This window comes from Podarcis pityusensis, assembly GCF_964106645.2.
Source record: "Podarcis pityusensis genome assembly, chromosome: 3".
In the NCBI taxonomy this organism is placed as follows: domain Eukaryota; kingdom Metazoa; phylum Chordata; class Lepidosauria; order Squamata; family Lacertidae; genus Podarcis; species Podarcis pityusensis.
In genome coordinates this window covers 77,358,378-77,377,660 of record NC_138026.1, presented here as the reverse complement: position 1 = coordinate 77,377,660, position 19,283 = coordinate 77,358,378, and the positions used below count along the sequence as shown (strand labels likewise).

The 19,283-nt window shown below is 42.7% G+C and overlaps 2 protein-coding genes across 2 annotated transcripts in view; one reads left to right on the top strand and one right to left on the bottom strand.

Annotated features, from left to right (window-relative positions):
- ACTN2 (actinin alpha 2) overlaps positions 1-6,885 on the bottom strand; it is a 50,786-nt gene extending 43,901 nt beyond the window's left edge. Inside the window, exon 1 of the mRNA XM_080997677.1 lies at positions 6,481-6,885. Within this exon, the coding sequence (XP_080853803.1) occupies positions 6,481-6,609 (129 nt within the window). The 5' untranslated portion in view covers positions 6,610-6,885. The remainder of the gene's footprint in view (positions 1-6,480) is intronic.
- A 4,800-nt stretch (positions 6,886-11,685) lies between these two features.
- The window catches only part of HEATR1 (HEAT repeat containing 1), a 36,295-nt gene continuing 28,697 nt past the window's right edge, over positions 11,686-19,283 (top strand). Inside the window, exons 1-7 of the mRNA XM_080997831.1 lie at positions 11,686-11,831; positions 13,595-13,745; positions 15,159-15,375; positions 15,702-15,843; positions 17,189-17,290; positions 17,913-18,053; positions 18,657-18,868. Coding sequence (XP_080853957.1) covers positions 13,604-13,745; positions 15,159-15,375; positions 15,702-15,843; positions 17,189-17,290; positions 17,913-18,053; positions 18,657-18,868 — 956 coding nt within the window. The 5' untranslated portion in view covers positions 11,686-11,831; positions 13,595-13,603. The remainder of the gene's footprint in view (positions 11,832-13,594; positions 13,746-15,158; positions 15,376-15,701; positions 15,844-17,188; positions 17,291-17,912; positions 18,054-18,656; positions 18,869-19,283) is intronic.

The following is a 19,283-nucleotide window of genomic DNA, read 5'->3' as shown; positions in this document are numbered from 1 at the left end:
TGCAGGAATCTTTTGTCCAACGTGGGGCTCAAACCCACAACCCTGAGATTAAGACCTTCATACTCTACCAACTGAGCTATCTCTTTATTCTGTTTCCATGTGCTGGGACTGGGAGCATGAGCTGCTGTCTCTGACTAATCTATTCTATTAATAGTCATTGCACAACTATTCAAAATATGCTCAGGTCTTAGCGATCAAGCTGTGGCCAGCATCTAGCACTGTGCCCTGCACATTTTTAATCCTTTAGGATTTGAAAAGGTATTGCATTAATTAGACAGAACAAATGCCCCTCCCTCACTGCTCAACACACAGAAGCAGAGCAGGGTATCAGATGGAAGTGAAACACCAGGTGGAACTTGGAAGTCCATGTAGCAACCATGCTGCAAGCAAATACAAGGAAAACTCAATTTTTGCACTTAGTCTCACAAAGATCCCCCCCCATTCAAGCTAAACACACCTGAGCACATCTTTAAAAGTGTGGTACCAACAGAAGGCAGAGGAAAAGCCAAAGCCTTTCTAGGATATCAGGATATACCACAACAGCTTTAAGTTTCTTTTCTTTTCTTTTTTCAGTCTAAGGGCCACATTCCTTTGTGAGAAACCTTTCAGGGGCCGCATGCATGCCAGAACAACAGGTACAGCTCTTACATTCTAGAGTAAGATACGATGCAGTCATACAAATGTCAGAGCTGTCCAAAGGCATACATATCTCTCCAATCGAGCAAGCAAAATGCATTATCATAGGATATATATCCACCAAGGAGGGGGGACACCTCAAGAGGGTTTGGAGCAGGGCCAGAAAGGTGTGCGGCTTGGTATGGGGATGTGGCCTATTAAATACCCTGAGGGCCAGATAAAGAAGATTGCAGGACCACATTCAGCCCTGGGCCTGAGGTCTCACACCTTTGACTTGGGGGCTAAGATCCCCTCTTTTTCACCACCAAACAATGAGTATGGCTTATGACCCTCCAATGCAAGCCAGCACAACCAGTAACGCAGCCCAAATAACCAAGTGTTATTCCTCCCAGGGGCTTGTCACGCCATCTCTTTTAGCACCCAGGCAGCAAAAGAAGAGGCTTATCTAGCCCCTAGCAGGCAACAATACATGGCCTGGATCACAAGTTGTGCAGGGCTGTTCTGTTAGAAACATATTGTCTGGTCTAATACTGACTTTTTTTAACAGGTTCAATTGTAAAGGAAAATTGCCAGCAAAATACAAACAATCCACAGAGAAGGAAAGTAAAACAAAATACAATATTGACTTGACATATCAGGAATGGTTTGCTTATTCTGGTTTTTTTTTCCATACTACAGAATCCACAGGTGTGATGCTTTATTAGAATTTAGAGAGCAAAAATAAAAGAAAAAACTTGATTCCTTTTCAGATCTGCAAACAGACTACTTGAATACAGATGAGGACACTTTATCATTCACACAGAATCTAGTAACGTTTGTGCACAATTTCTACTTTCTATTTTTAATCTGTCACAAAGATTCCACCCTTCATTCAGCATCATGAACTTCCTGGTTTGTTTTTTTAGTGTCTTGGTTTTGCTGTCTGTTTTGGGATGTATGTAGGTGTTTTGCTTGTGGCTTGGGGGTTCTAAGCATTGTCACTTTTCCTTCTGTGAAATGAGTACAGTGGTACCTCCAGTTAAGAACTTAATTCGTTCCGGAGGTCCATTCTTAACCTGAAAGTGTTCTTAACCTGAGGTACCACTTTAGCTAATGGGGCCTCCCACTGCCGCCGTGTGATTTCTGTTCTCATCCTGAGGTAGAGTTCTTAACCCAAGGTACTACTTCCGGGTTAGCAGAGTCTGTAACCTGAAGCATTTGTAACCCAAAGCGTTTGTAACCTGAGGTACCACTGTATTTTGAGATGCCCACACCACTTTTTTAGATTTCCGAATGTGTTTGAGGGCATAAAAAAAGTATGGAACCCCTGCATTAGAAAGCAGTCTGTGGCTCCATTTATGCAAAAAAGTGGTCCAAACACGCAAACTCTCAGTGTGTTTGTAAACTATTAATAGACTATTCTATACATTCCCAATGCTCAGAAGCCACAGCACTGCAAGCACAACTGGAATTCCCTGGAAAAGGATCAGATTCAGGCAGCTGCTGCTGACAGAAGCTTTGCAGAAGGGATAGTGATCTTGTAACCAAGGGGACCCAGCCTAAACCCTTACTAGTGGATGTACCAGGGCAAGTGTGCCTGCTTGAAAAGAGAACTGCTTAAAAAAGAGGATGAAAAACTACCGCTCAGTTGCAAATACACCCTTTGGGCAGGCTTCTGCTTGCACACCAGAACTTCCCCTTCCTCTCCTTCCCCTGACAGTCTCTTCTGCTCACCAAATCTACTCCGGACCAGATTCTGCAGGTGGTTGGAAGCTGCAGGGAGGAGGCGGAGGAGGCCTGTTGTGCAAACAAAAGTTCAGTCCACTCACATACAGGCACTATTGGATTTCACCCATATAAACTAGTACATGCAATATTGTGCAAATCTGCAACCTTTGCAAAAAGTAAAATAAAATTGCAATGTCTAAGTGGCCACACTAGCATCTTTAGTGCAGACAATGCAGCTGAATGCACATTTGGAGCTGTGTTGATTTGCACTTGCAGTTCCCAGTAAACATATTCTGACACATGATAAGGTGGTGGTGTGAATCAACCCTATTAATGAATTAAAATAAATCACTGTATTAAAGAGTGGCTGAATCTAACTTTAATTGATCTGATTTTCATTAACTTGTTTTATACATTAAACAATGACTTTCATATACAGGGACAGTTTTATTAAATCTGCCATCTTTCTTAACTTTAGTTTCTTTCTGTTTCCCACCTATTCCCCTGACACTCTATGCAGTGCCCTCCATGTGCACACCACATTTATAGAAAACTTTGAAACCGAGAATTCCCCAGCACTGGGTCTGAATTATTTCAGACCATGAGACCCTATGAGATGGAGTTATAATTAGGCGTCACGTCCATTGTAATCCTAAGGACGTCATCATGTGTAACCAGCAACTGTTGACAGATCTCATACCATGCATATCCTGAAATGGCAAGTCTGGAGAGTGCAGCCCACAATAGAAACAATGGCATTTATTTTTGTCCTGTTCCAAGATTGTCTCATAGAACATGTATGCTAGCCAACTGCCAGGCTTGCTTGAAGATCACCGTTCAATATTATATTACTCGTTTGAACAAAGCTCAACAACCAGGCAGCTACAGTCTTCTCGTCGTATATACGGACATCAGGAATGTACTTTGTGGAGCTTATTATAGCACTATGGAGAAGAGTCTGACACCCTCAGAACTTTTCAAATCCATCAATCCTACTGAGAGAGGATGTTGTTCAGACTGATCTCCAAGCCATGGAAAAAAGAATGCCTTCTATCAGATACTATTTATAGACATGTGCATCCATTTAACATTTGTTTCAAAGGTTCAGGACAATGGAAAGTAATAATGGTTGCAATCCGCTAGCACTATTGCTGCACAGCCTCCATTCACATCTGTGGGACTTGCCAAGACAGGGTTGCCATATTTAAAAAATCAGGACAGAAAAGTTGTTGAGGGTTGTTGGTTTTTTTTTTGCAAAATCACAAAGAAATTGGGCATTTTTAAGCTTTTTTTTTTTTTTAAGGGAAATTGGCAAAAATGACACTGCTGACATCAGTTGCTTTATGGCCGAATTTTCCCAGAAATTTAACCGATTTCTCCCAGGACACTGCTTTCAGATACAGTATTCCATGTATGTCCAGGATATTCCAAACATATGGCAAACCTAGAATATGTTCCATTGAAATTAATGGGTGGTTTCTTGAACTGCATCCTGAAATATTGTCTAATTATTGGTGTTAAACCCACAATGTTTTCACAAAACATTAGGATTATAAAAGCAAATGACATGTTCCCTTGGGCCAATAGCATCTTTTCATGCTACTGAAATTCTTTTGGATCACACAAGTAGGTTGTGTGTGTTTTTTTAAAAATCCATGCTTCATTTTCAGAAAATCAAAATAATAAATAAGTATAAATTATTCTGCTGGGAATCCAGGTAGATAAGGCTGCAATCCAAAGAAAATCAGTCATGCTTTACACTACTGAAACAAATGGGAAATTTATTTAGGCATGACAAACTTTATTGTGGGCTAATAAATGTTTGTATTCAAAGTCTGAAGCAAAAGTTTCAAAAAAACTTTGTCATTTATTTTCTTTTATGGGGCCACAAAACCTTCAGTTTCAGGTGAGAAGACCATTTGTTTGAGAAGTTTTATTGGTGCAAATCAACTGTATAATCAGAACCAACCCTTGATTAGTCCAGATTATAATAATTTCTCATTCCTATAAGAGGGAACCAATAGATTTCACAACAAATTTGTCACACTGCTTTAAAAATATTCTATATCCTATCAGCTTGCTAGCCTTATACAGATTAGTCTTTGACTGGAAGCATGTAAATTCAAAGATTGTCTCTTGAAAAATCAATGGGGCAGGTAGGACCCTGGCTTTGGAATGCCCGCCCTAAAGAGATATGCCTAGTGCTGGCTTAGCCATCCTTTAGCATCAGGTTAAGACACTTTTATTTACTCAGGAATTTTAATGTGTATAGTTCCTGCATCTGCCTAGTTCTTTTTAATTATTAATTTTTTATTTTCCTTTCTTTGACGCTGGTTGCCTTTTGCTAGCGTTTCACTGCATTTTGTATTACCTTTGAATCATTTTGTTATGTATATTGTTGTTTTGATGAAGGAAGCAGGGGTGTAGATCTGGCTCAAATTCATGTTAGGAAATGGTCAACACCATGGAAGGCAATGGATGAGTTCAAAAATACTGAAGTGTTTTTTTTAGCTGAAAGCATTTTCAAACAAAATTGGGGGAAGGGGGAATTATCCACGAGTAGATTCTTCCATAGAAATCCTGTAAAAATGAAAAGGTAGCTAAACAAGAGCTACTTCTTTGCTCTTGTGATGTTTTCATTTAATTCCATGGGGTTTTTGCAAGAGAACTTCCTAGGGAAATTATAGTCAAGTGTGCTGTAGAATAGATTACAAGGCTAGGACTGAAAGACCCAGGTTCAAATTTCAACTCAGCCACTGAGTGACTGTGGGCCAGTCACTATCTCACAGCCTAACCTACCTCATGGGGTTGTTATGAGGATAAAAAGGGGCTGGTGAGAACCATGTATTCTGCTTTGATCTCCTTGTATGAAAGATAAGATATAAATTAAATTAAAAACAAACAAATAAAAACCCCACTACATCAGCCTTCCCCAACCTGGTGCTGTCCAAATGTTTTGGACTACAACTCCCATCAGGTGCTAATGGGAGCTGTAGCCCAAAGCATTTGAAGGGTGCCAGGTTGGGAATGCCTGTAGAGTTGTACCTCGGGTTACAGACGCTTCAGGTTACAGACTCCGCCAACCCAGAAATAGTACCTTGGGTTAAGAACTTTGCTTCAGGATGAGAACAGAAATTGTGCAGTGGCAGCGCAGTGGAAGTGGGAGGCCCCATTAGCTAAAGTGGTACCTCAGGTTAAGAACAGTTTCAGGTTAAGAATGGACCTCCAGAATGAATTAAGTTCTTAACCCGAGGTACCACTCTACTACTTTTTACATTAAATATTTAACTGTGTTTAATAAGTCTCTTTTGTTCTATTTGGTTGGGATCCAACTCATGAGTTTCATCAGTGGAAGCCTGCACAAAGAATTCTGGTTGTACAATGGAACTTTCCTCCTTTTCTCCTCCTGTGTGCCCCCTGAAACTGGCTTGGGGACAGGGAGGGACCACAAACCCCTCCCCAAACAGCACACACTCTGGGCGTGGGGGGGGGGAATCATTCCATCAGGCAAGCCAAAATGCTTGCCCTGGTGGAACTATCACCTTTAGCGTGACATTGAATTCCTCCCTTTATTTCATTTCATTTAAACAATGCTACAGTAGGCATTCTCAAGTTTGTGATTTTGCTGTTATCGCCACCAATTGTAGCTTCCCTCCCACAGCAAATTGTTCTCCAGGCACCATCCACAGTGCCAAACCTGAGCACCCCTTCCTCACAGCTGCCATTTAAAACAACAGCATGGAATAGAATCATATAATCAAAGTGTAGAGTTGTAAGGGACCACAAGGATCATCTAGTCCAACCCCCTGCAACGCAGGAATCTTTTGCCCAACATGGGGCTCAAACCCACAACCCTGAGATTAAGAGTCTCATGCTCTACCAACTGAGCTATCCCTCATCACACATTGAACAGAACATGCACAAAAGTGTACAGGCTCCTTGAGCAAGTGAAGATGAAACTTCACCCGTTTGGTGTCTCTGGGGACCAGTTTACATTTCTCAGTTTAACCTACCTCACAGGGTTGTTGTGAGTATATAATTGGGAAGGGGAAGAGTCATGTACACCACCCTTAGTTCCTTGGAAGAAAGATGGGATATACTGTAAATCCAGTGAATAAGTAAAGAATCTTTCCTGACCTTTCTTTGCTGTTTCTCCCATGCAGGGTCCAGGAGCAGGTCCCTGTCCCATTCTTCCTCTTGGTTCATATACTCGTCCTCTTCATACTCATAGTTATAATGTATGCTAGTGTCTATTTGGGTTGTCATGTTGTTTTAAGAATCAGATGGCTTTTCACACCTGCAGAGGTTTCTCGGCTCTTAATAAGAAGTTCTCAAAAATAAATTGATCAGGCAGGCAGGCAATTCTGTCTTCTTTTATTTTCTTTCTTCTGCAGGAAAGTCTTGCTGGTGTGTGAGAGAGGGAAGTTTTCAGGTTGCAGGTTAAGAGCTTGCCTTCACTTTCTTCCTGTCTTTCTTTCTGCCCCTGGACTGCTACTGTGATTCTCCGAAAGGAAGCCTGGCTCGTGCCGAAGGCTGATTCCGATTCTGCCTCTTATCCCTTTGCCTTGTCACGTGTCTCTGCATTGCCTCCCACATCCATCCCCCTCCCCTCTTTTCCCAAGTCCCTCCTTAGATGCTCGCAAGCTGAATTTCAACAGGCTGAACAATCTCCTCCCCCCGCCTTAAAAAGTGGATAAAATAGATCTTCAATCTTAGGAAAAAGGACAATAGGCCTGCCATGCCCTATTGTCCTTTTTCTAAGGAACATCAGGAGAGAGAGTTGCAAGAGGAGAGAGGATGCTTTAGAGATAAAGTCTCCGAACCTCTGGGGTTTCTCCACTCAACAGCGCTGGATTTAGGAAGGCAGTTCCCCTTGGATTCAAGCAGAACATGGCTCTTATTCCTTGGCTTCTCAGCCTGCTTTCTTGCTTCTACCTTCTAGCTCACACACCTCAACTCTGGCCTTTGTCTTTCTAACAGACAGTTGAGAGAGGGGTGCTACCCATTTGTTTTCTAGCACAGAACCACTTCCTTAGTTACCTTAATGACTCATACATAGGCCGTTACAAAGAAACTTGCCTGGCTATTCCAGCAATCAAATCCTTGTCGGATCCAGGCATACAGTCTACTGCCCACCCCCCAAATTCACAGCAATACAGATGCTAAGTATCAGGAAAAGGCTTAGTTGGAAAATATGGGAAGTTCAAAAAACAACAAGCCTCTACAATGAAATTAGATTGGTCCATAATTAGTAATGTATTTTGAAATGTTAATTTCTACATAGAAAAGCTTGGAAATAAACATGTGATTTGTACCAAAAAAACATAAAACAAAAACCACATAGGGGAATTATTCACAGGTGACCAACACCCTAAATTGTAAACATACTTTTTGAAATAATCATTTTTATTTCAATGGAGCTAATTTTCATGCAAGCACATTTAGCATTGCTGCCTTATTCTGGCAGTCTTATTAAATTTAAAAAAGGTTACCCCAAAATGATCTGTGAATCAGTCTTTCTCCCTGTCCGTTAAGGCACTAGAACTGAAGAAACACCATCCAGGCTTACAATGTAATACACACGGTGACAGGTGGAAAACTACAAATAGTGCTGGCATAAGGTTGGAAAAAATGGTGCGACACATCCAGGATTTTAAAAATGGTTCTACAAAGGGAATGCAAGGGGAGGGAGTGTGGAGCAGAGAGGGAGAGAAAGGGAGGGCAGGACGGGGTTTAGAATAACCTATTACAAGCTTTCAGACAGTCGTGTGTACTCAGCTGCATTTCTGTTTCACATTAGCTCGTGAAATTTCCAGAATAATAAGCAAAGGGCAAAAAACCTGGATTTCTAGTGCCAGTCTGAAGTCTAAAATATATACAGTAGTTAGTAAAATCTCTCCCCCCCCCGCCCTTTCACTATTTTGAAATATGTGCCACACTGTTCAACACTGCTTTAGACTCAATCTCTACAGTACAAATTTGTCAGTCTGAATAGTTCCTGACTCCATCCCATTGACATCCCTACTGAACCCATCCTGCCCAAGGCTGCGCAACCCCACCTAGACTTCACACTACCTGTTCCAAAGGATGCTGTGCCCTTACCTGGCATCTTTATCAGAAGCACCAGCTGGCCACAAAAGGGTTCTCGCCCTCAGCCCTGGTATCCTTGTCCATAAGAGGGGTTGGCTCAAGACAGCAGCCATGAATCTTGAAGCCAACCATGATGCTGACACGAATCACAATCTGTTTCAGTATTTTAACTTCCTGTGTGTTTTAATGTATTGTAATTATTGCCTTATTTTACAGTTTTATCTTTTTGTAAAGTGATGGATATAATTTTCATGAAATAAAAATAAGTAAATAAATAAATGTCCCCCTACCCCTAGGAAAACAAGCTGGTTAGGCCTCATCTTGATCTAAAGCAAGGGTGAGGAACCTTTATCTTCCCCCATCCTGACAGACCTGCTTTGAGAGGCGGCAGAACCATCCAAACAGAACTGAACGATCTCACTTTAGCTGGACTTAGATGTCCCTCGGGGTCCCTTCCCACTCCATAATTCTGTGATTCTATTAGTTCCACCCTGCTTTCTGCAGTCACATCTCTACCTGCCCCACAGCTTACAATAAAGAAGTCGTCAGGTGTGTGTGGTTCGGGGCCAAATGAGGAGGTGTGCTTCACCAAGTTTGGCCCAAGAACCATAGGTTCCCAACCCCTGATCTAGTGAGTCCAATCAGGGTCTAGTCAGTTTGAGAAGTTGATGCCAGTAAATTACACCACCCTTTGACCATGTGGCTAAAACTGGACTCAATTTGTTGGCAATCTCTCATTTAAATGCAGTACATTCAAATAATTTCCACAGGATATCCCAAAGGTTGTTCACTGAGGACTATATTCAGCTAAATAATGGTGCCAAGTGGGAAGACTTCTACTTACCCAATGGGACTTTCTCCCCTCCTTGAGTCATCCCCAGATCTGCTTCAGAGGATAGGGGGAACCCCTAGAGCAGATTTAAGGGACACAGGCCAGGAGGAGAGGGGCAGGATGTTTCACTGTGCAAGGACAAAATGGAACTTTGCACTATGTTGAATTCTACCCTGAGGCGTTTTCGGGGCTTACTTTCCAATGCAGCCCCACATGTGCTCGAAGGAGGGATCCTTGAGGACTGGGAGCCCCTCTGAAGTAATATTCACTGTATCACTGGGCTGCAGCTAGAAGGGAAAATCTGTGGAGGTAGAAAACAGACCTAACCCACAGGTGCCTAGATCTGCCAGCGGGAGAATTTAGCAGAGTTGAAAACACTTTCAGCATTAACTAGTAGTATAGCATGGAATATGTTGTTAAACCCAGTGCTTTTTTCTGGGGGGTACGCAGACCCTTAAACATTTTGTGAATCTAAGTTTGGCCTCATTGAGGGGCAGTATTTCAATGTGAGTAGGAAAATGAGATGACCCCTAAACATTTTTTAAGGGGGGGGGGGAAGCACTGGTTAAACCTTTTTGCATATCCCATTTAGTCTGTCTTAAAAACACTTGCCCCTCTTTGCCTGCCTCTCTAGTGATGAACAGACCATCACAGCAATATTTTTAGGAGCACCAGTGAAGTGGTCTGTGATCCTAGGATTCTGTATCCTAGGATTTGGAGAGGAACCACAGCTCAGTGGCAGAGTACATGCTTTGCATACAGGTTTAATCCATGCTATCTCTAGTTAAAAGGAGCAAGCGTCTGGTAATGAGAAAAGATATCTGCCTGAAATGGTAGCTGCTGCCAGTCAGAGTGGGCCATAATGGACTAAAGTGAAAAAAAATTGGCACAGGGCAGTTTCTTATGTTTCCATTATCATTAGCAATGTTGTGGAGAATGCTGGAATGTCACTCATAGACACATGATACAACCACTTAATGTGGGCAGAATGATGTGGGCTCGTCTCCTTGTCTTCTGTGCATTGCAGTATCCTGCCTTCCATTACACCTTCATTCTGGTGAAATCCTCACCTAGGAATCTCTGCTCTCTCATTTATCAGTTTTTCCTATTATCCAGTGCCCGCCGTTCCCTTCATCTAGAATTTCTTCACTGAACACAGAAAATGTGTCACCTCTGTCTCTTAAATTTACAAGCCATGCATTTTCACAGTAAATTACATTTAAAATGATCAGGCGGCAGCCTTGTTCTATTCAGAAAAAGATGCACAATAATATAGATGTGTTGTTAGGAAGAGTGTTGATGTGCTGTGTTGTTGGCGTCACAGCATGCAAAATGATTTATGGGGTAATCCCAAGGTTAAAACAAGTGGGAGGCACAGTGTGAATTACCCTCTAAATCATCGCAGCAATACAAGCCAACATCTGTGCCTGGGGATTCAGTGCTTCTCATTCTTCCTGTGAAAGATGGCACATAAGTTTAATTTGCATTTTAATAATGCCTCCTTCCTTGCAGTACTGTGCAAACATAGGATCCAATCCTTCCTTAGGTGGGTTGAGTGAATGTGATGGGAGAATCTCCATAAGGTGTAAAGAGCCCTCTTTCCTTCTCTCCCCCAGTTCAAGCATGCATGAGTTCACATGGGGAATGGGAGGCATCTGATTCCCATATCCATCCCCCCTTATTGCACTTGGTTGGGGAGCACATGCCGAGTGTGAGAGATTGGATGTGGATGCAAAAAGTGTGAATAGGACTGCCATTTTCTATAATTGCCTAATGCAGTGACCTGGATGTGTGCTCATGGGAGGGAGGGGAGCAAGTAGCTGTTATGGGTCTCTCTCTCTCTCCGCGTGGAGAAAACCAAATCTACACAGTTTCCGCGTTTCTTTGAGTTTAATCTGGCAGTCGTGCAATCCTATGGGTCTTTACTAAACTATGTCCTACAGTTCAGTGGAGCTTATTCCCTAGTTCACAGATGACTAGTCCCTTGTTCCGGGGCCTAATCCGGCCCTCAAGTAGTTTTTTCTCCCTTCCTCAAAACCCCCCCACCACCATTTTTTGGCAGCAAAAAGAATAAAAATGACAGTAGGCAAAGCATGGAGGTGGGCTGAGCCCAGCAACTCTGATAGGTTTTACCGACTGAAGCAAATGAGATGTTTCAAACAAACACACACATAGAAAGACACAAAGTTCCTCTGCCAAATGAAAACGCTATACCAATGTTGTCTTTCAGATTTCACGTTAACTATGGATAATAAATAAATAAACAAGCGGAGTCTCCAAACAAAGCTGAACTCATTGCGCATCCCCTTGTTTAATTCCTCCCTTCTCAGCAGCGTCAGTCGGCCACGTGGCGGCCGGAGGCCTCGCGGGGGCAGCAGAGAGCAAAGACCGGATGGGAGGAAGGGAATGACGCCGGCTCCGTTACCCTTGCCATTACCCTCTAACGACGGAAGCGGAAGCACGCGTCCCCCGCTCTCGCTTCCGGGTCATAGGTGAAACACCTGGTGGACCTACCCACGTGGAGGAAAACGAAAAAGAAGCACCGTGGGAACCGGCAGCGTCCCAGGTTAGTCCTTTCCGCTCGAGATCTCGCCTTCTCTCAGCGCGAAGCTCTGTCGGAACAGGCAGCGGCTTCAGATACCGTGAAGAGTTGAGCTCCTTTCTTCCCGGGTCTCCCATTGCCTTTCGAGGCTCACCTGCTCGTGCAGCACTGCAACATTTGATCAGTTGCTGAAGAGTTACGACTGAGTCTTGATTCATTATATAAACTGCAGGCCCACTTTCATTATTGACTATGGAATATTTGTCATTCATTTGCATTTTGCTGTGCTCTTAGTATCTGCCATTTTGCACGGCCAGTCTTTTCTTTGCAGTCCATCTTTCTCGAGAGCTTTCAAGAATTTCTTTCTCAAGCCCCAACTCTGGCTTAATAGCATAGGAAGAAGGGGTTGGGGAGAAGGATGCAATACATATGGACAGAGAGCGTGTCCTTTTAGTGGTTATAGGTCATGTAAGGGACATGGGTGGCGCTGTGGTCTAAACCACTGAGCCTCTTGGGCTTGCTGATCAGAAGGTTCAAATCACCGCGATGGGGTGAGCTCCTGTTGCTCTGTCCCAGCTCCTGCCAAGCTAGCAGTTCAAAAGCACGCCAGTGCAAGTAAATAAATAGGTACTGCTGCGGCGGGAAGATACATGGCATTTCTGTGCGCTCTGGTTTCCGTCACTGTGTTCTGTTGCACCAGATGCGGTTTAGTCATGCTGGCCGCATGACCCAGAAAACTGTCTGTGGACAAACGCCGGCTCCCTCGGCCTGAAAGCGAGATGAGCGCTGCAACCCCATAGTCGCCTTTGACTGGACTTAACCATCCAGGGGTCCTTTACCTTATAGGTCATGTACAGAGCGTAGCCGACGGTTGTAGGTCTGGAAAGGTGTGAACACCGCAGACTGTGGTGGAAGGTATAGCCTGGTCCTATGCTTGTTTAACTTGAATTAAGAGCTGAATTAAGGTTCAGGAAGGTGGTGTTCAATAGGGCTTGATTCCATGTAAGTGCGGGATGGTGAGGTTCACAAACACAATTCGTGTGTGACTACCCATCAAGTGATGTTTCCTTGCTCAGGGAGGAAGCTAAACCTGTAAGCTGTCCCCATTTTAAAGTATTGTACAGTAATTATGTTCCTCTATGGCATTTCCCCCGTGATTACAATCTCATGTGCATTAACCGATGAACATGTATATATGAGTTCATACTTAGTGGCAATGTGCATGGAAATAAGGATAGAGAATCTCTTGTTGGGAGGCCTTGTGCCATCAGCTGTAGCCAGCATGGCTGATGATCAGGGATGATGGGCACTGTAGTCCAAGAAACATCAGAAGGGCCACAATTTCCATGTACCTGGTTTAGCTAACCTTGGCCATTATCTCAGTAATATTTGCAATAATGCTGCAAGGTAAGTTGGAAGTGCCTTCATTACAAATATGGAAACAGGGTGAGGTGACTGAAATGGAGAGTTAGTGTCTTGCTGAAATCACCCAGTGAGTTAATGACTGAGCCAAGGTTTGAATATTTTGACAACTTCAGTTCATGACAGGTGTTCTTAACTCGTATGCTGCTTCACTGTTGTTGTTGTTGTTGTTTTGCAGGCTCCTATGCCCTTCTGTAGCATTAATGTAGATTTCATGGTTGCTTTTAGCATCAGCCAAAATTGGTGCAACCTACTTATGATTTTGCTAATAGACAAATTGGTACAAAACTAGAGATTCTTTTGATAGATTTTGGTTTATCTAATACTTCCTAGATCTGTTAAAACCTTTGATTTCCCTCCCACAGGGTTAAAAAATGACATCCCTCGCTCACCAGCTGAAGCGCCTTGCACTTCCTCAGAATGACCCCAGTCTCTTGTCTCGAAGTGAAGTAGCATCACTACTGTTTGACTGTAAGGAAGCTGCCAATATTGACAGAGATACATTTTTTGCAATAGGTAAGTGAGGGGCTTAAGAACACAGTCTTGTATGATGCCTGAGGGGCCAATAAATTTGGCTGGCCTATGCAACCAGCCAAAATTTGTGGTTACTGCTAACTGTCTTCACTTAAGGAAGAAGAAGATATTGTCTCTCATGCTGGCTTAAGTGTTGGAGTTATCAGAAACAGGGGTCAGGCATCGTTTCTCCAAAATAGAGCATGAAATCAGAAATGCACCTTTCAGTTTGGACTCGGTGAAAAACCATATGTCTGCTCAGCACAGAATATGCTCACCACTGGTGAATGCGTTTGTGGACTCTGAACAAGGTTAATTGTCAATTTACCATAAAGGGTCATCTGTTTTCTGCTGCTCCAAATGAAGTAAGATTGTTTTGGTGAATTTCATATTCATCTCAGGATTATAAGCAGGAATTTCTTTACCTTTAACCTTGGCTGATAATTCATAAACAGTTCATAAACTGTTGTGTAGAAAGGGTGAATTCTCCTAGCTCTTTCTTGCTCAAAAGTATGTTGCCTGAGAGAAATAAAACTTTGCAGTTGTGAGAAGAAAATAAACATTATTTCGATAGCTGTTTAATTCAGGTTGTATGTTTAATAACAAATTAGGGGCATTCTGTATTACACTCCTGTTATAACTGACACTCCTGCCAACCTAGCAGTTTGAAAGGATGTCAAAATGCAAGTTGATAAATAGGTACCACTCCGGCGGGAAGGTAAACGGCGTTTCTGTGCACTGCCCTGGTTCGCCAGAAGTGGCTTAGTCATGCTGGCCACATGACCCGGAAGCTGTACGCCTGCTCCCTCAGCCAGTAAAGCGAGATGAGCGCTGCAACCCCAGAGTTGTCCACGACTGGACCTAATGGTCAGGGGTCCCTTTACCTTTATATCTGACACAATAGTGAAAGCCCATCCCCAGCACACACACCCCATATAAGCAACAGCCTTAAGGTCCTTGCTACTTGCAGCCAGTATGGTTACTCATTTTTACACTGTGTAAGGAGAAACCTACCAGAAACTTGTGTTGCATAAATCTTGTGAGAGATTGCAATTTAGTTGGTTCTGGGGTGATTAAAAGAACAATGTCATGTAGTAGAAACCAAGCTCGCTTATAAAGAAGAATGTAAATATAATAAATACAATTGTGTTGTTTGTACCTTGAGCCTGTGCAGATATCAGTAAATTGCTCCAGACTGAATGGCTCTACAGTGCATCTGCATGGAGAAAGTAACACCTGGTTTATGATTCTGGCCAATGTGAATTAGCAGCTGTATGTGTGCATTTGCTGGATCAAGCATTATTTGCCCCATGTGGCTTCATCGCCAGGGATCCTCTGCATAGAATGATTTGTCACTGACTGGACAGGCTCGTAAAACTGTGTGATGTACTGAAAGTATTCCAATATCTTTCCTAGGGTGCACTGGGCTAGATGAGCTGATGGGGATTGATCCTTCCTTTGAGATTTTTCAGCCGACACTTTTCAGTCAAAAGTCCAAAGGTTTGGAACGCAGTGTCCAAACAAAGGCAGTAAACCAGCAGCTGGATGAAAATATTTCATTGTTCCTGATTCACTTGTCTCCTTACTTCATGCTCAAACCAGCGCAGAAGTGCCTAGAGTGGCTGATTCACAGGTAATCCATTCATGCACCTCTAAACCTTGTTTATAGTAAACTGCCCACATCTTCGAGACAGTTACAACAAGCGTTGTCCCAAGAGGGCAATATTCCAGGGCAATTCAGGGAACAGAGGTTATGGCATTAGTCGAGATGTGTAATCAACTTTCACTTTATATTGTGTGAGGCTGGATCTTGTGGTCTGCAATTTGCAAATCAGTCTCAAGCACTGCCCCATGGTAGACGGGCAATACTGTGACCGGTAGGAGCTATTGTAAAGTAAATGTATTTGACACAGAAACTCCTATGTCTAATCATGTGGTTGTGTTATGTCTGTTTGTTAGGTTTCATATCCATCTGTACAACCAGGACAGTTTGATCGGCTGTGTATTGCCCTATCATGAGACAAAGTTGTTTGTGAGAGTTATCCAGCTTCTGAAAATTAGTGACCCAACTCAAAGGTGGCATTGGCTGTATCCAATTCAGGTGAAGTAGCAAAAGATAAATATATGTGATTATATTTCTAATACTGTTACAGTGGAACCTCTACTCATGACCACAATCCGTTCCGGAGGCCCATCCTTATGGTGAAACGGGTCTCTGGGAGAGGCGCCATTGTGCACAGGTGGCAATTGCCCACTTCTGCACAGGTCTGAATGGCGATCGCCACTCCAGCGCAAACCTGCCAATTACTTCCGGGTTTGCCATGGTTGCAACGTGGAACGTCTGTGAGTGGAGGCGGTTGTAAGTAGAGGTTCTACTGTATTATCCCAGGTTGTCTGCAGCATAACCTCATCAGTGGTTTTAACACTTGGAACTTCATGGGGAGCTCATACCTTTGTTTATCTGCCTTCTTTGCACATTGGCTGTGGGCCTGGTCAGAGTCGACTTACTAAATTGAATGGCTTGCTTTTTTGGCCCCATACTTACAGTTCCCTTTCTACTATGTTCATTTTTCTCTGTATGCCAGGGACTGGGAAGCTGTGGCCCTTCAGAGATTATTGGACTCCAAATCCCATCAAGCCTAGTCAGCATGGGCAATGGATGAAATATGATATCTGATATCCCAGCCAGCATGTTTGGTGGTCTGGGATTATGGGAGTTGTAGTCCAACAACACCCCTAGCGCCACTGATTCCTTATCTCTGCTGTATACTTTCACTGCTTTTTAAGTTTTGCTTTTTCCATATTGTTGACTATACCTTTCAATACATTAAACAGAATAAACCAGGATTTTTATTATGCCTGCTCAGTCTTCCACTGATTTACTTATTTGTCACTAGCCACACAATTTCATGTATGTCTACAGGGAAGTGTAGGCTGCAATCTTGTACAAAATTACTAGAAAATAATTCCTACTGAATTGCATGGAGTAAACATCGTATTAATTTCTAATACATTTCCCCATCTTTCCTCCAAGGAGCTCAGAACAGCTTATATAATCACTCACCTTCCGCCCTGCCCCCCCAATTTATAATCACAACAAACTTTTGTGGTAGTTTAGAATGAAAGTGATTGGTCCAGCAGCGCTGCTGGGAGTGCTGGGGCAATCCAGTCAAATGAGTGGCATATAAATAAAAAAATGGTTGTTGTTGTTATAGGTTTGGCCACATGGCTGCACACATATAACTAGTGGCATGTTCACAAATACCATGGGCATCAGTGGTACATAGATTCATGTAACTAGATACAGGATTATTCTCTATGATGTAGAGTGCCTTGAATTTATGATAATGGGAACTACTTATTGTTTTCTATATTTTCTGTCTGAATTTTAATTAACAATTTTTTCTCTTTCTCTTCTGATCCTTTCTTTTTTGCCTCAATTGCAGAAACCAGGAGTCCCTCTTGCAAGGGGAACTTTGATCACACACTGCTACAAAGACCTGGGTTTCATGGATTTCATATGCAGTCTAGTGACAAAATCTTTAAAGGTTGGTGTACTGTTCCAGGGTAGTGTCAATTTGATGTTCTCCACATTTGTTTAAATAGCATTTCAGTGAAACACTGAAAGGAAAGGAAAGGAAAATTGTTTAGAAATTCTAAATAGCAGTTTTTGTGTTGCAGCCCACTTATGCTGGACAGACCTGAACAATGGCTGTGTTTACCAAATATCACACTATAAAATTATTGGATCAATTTAGCTGATCCTTCATGATTTATTTATTTTTCTTCCAATGAAGGATATTTCCCTGGCAAATGCATTCTTTTAAATAGGGGTTTAGCATTCCTCAATGGGAAATAACTATTATCTTGTTAGGCAGTTGGAATTTCCTGGGGTCCATTTGCATGCTTATCAACTGGTGATCTGGTACATGTGCTTGAGGGTGGTGAGCTTCTCCCTGTTTGGAAGGAATCCCAGGGGTCATCTAGTCCACCCCCGGCAATGCCAGAATGTTGGCTAAAACATGTGTGACTTGTACAGGATCTCTGGTAAGTACGTGAGCTAGCCCAACCTTTCTCAATACGGTATGGAAAGCAAATGATGCCATACAAGTGTTGTTTTTGCCTTTGTTTTATCATTATCCTAAATACACTTCTCACTTCTCTCTCTAGGCCTTTTCACTGTACCCAGGGAACTTATCACAACTGAGAGTCCTGTTTACTTTTTATGCCTCTACAATTGTGTCTGCTCTTGGGGCTGCAGCAAGTATAACAGACTCTCTAGTTTCCAAGCTGCTTCCTTATATCCAAAAGGTACAGTTTTCCAGAAGTGATTAATTTTGCTTTTTCAATTTGCAGTTTTGGTTTGTGAGCATGTATTTTGCAGCAGATAAACAGAGACTTCCTTTTTTTAACTAGCCGCATGTTGAATGTTGGCTTTGAAGGGAAAGCCTGTTGATGTTGTCATGGTTTCCAGATGCATCAGCGTTATATGAAAATGATACTTAATAATTCTCAGTCTCTCACGTTCTCTCAGCTATTACTTTTTCCACCTGTATTTGAATTGTACAGTATTATATATTGGGGTGGGCGTGTTGTTATCACCTGAGAGCACAAGGCTGTTTATAATCCTCACCCCTGGTGTTTCCAGGTCACCAATGGGACTTCAGTGTTAAATCAATGTTGTAGCCAATGGTAGTGAGAAATTTTACTGTATTTATTGGCAATAGCCCAGTTCTGGGATTGCTTTTCAGAAGCAGGAGCTGCCTTGTTTGCGAAGTGGATATTATTTAATTTATGGAGTAAGGCATTAAAGTTTTTGTAGACGTGAGTCTTCCAAAATACTTTGTTAAATACTCCTCCCAAAGGCCTGCCCTGTTTCTCTGTCAAATTGTCAAAAATATTTTCTCACCCTAGGGTTTGAAGTCGACCTTGGTGGATTACAGAGCAGCAACCTACATGATCATAAGCCAGTTGGCTGTGAAGATGACAATGGAAGTGTCTCTGGTTCGTTCCTTGGCGTTGCAAATCAGCAAGACTTTGACCAAAACGCCCTCTCTTATCAAAGAGGGTTTAGGCTGCCTCATCATCCTGCTACAGAGTCAGAAGGAGGAAGGGCTTGGGAAAAAGTAAGTTGAGCTCTCTGTTTCCAGGAAGCCCCAACATACAAGATGCACTGATCAAGTAGTTAAGAGGAGTGGCTAGAATAGCATTGCCCAGCCGGTAAGCAAAGTTGTAAGAATTGGCAAGAGCAGGACAGTCAAATGGGACTGCCTACCAGCAAGCGACCAGGCTGCTTGCATGCTGTTGCATATTTCCCAGGATTTTGCAAAGAAGCGGCAACTGCAAGCTGATCGGAGCAATCCAGTGTAACTGCTTGGCCTGAGTGAATGCTTCCTACCGTGTGCAGAAGAACAAGAGCAGCTAATTTCCTGGCTCTTCGAAGATAACCAGCTGCCCTGAGTCCACAGCTTAGTCACCTTAATAACAAATGACTGACAGATTAAACCTCTTCAAACTGTTAAGAGCTCACATGTGTTTATG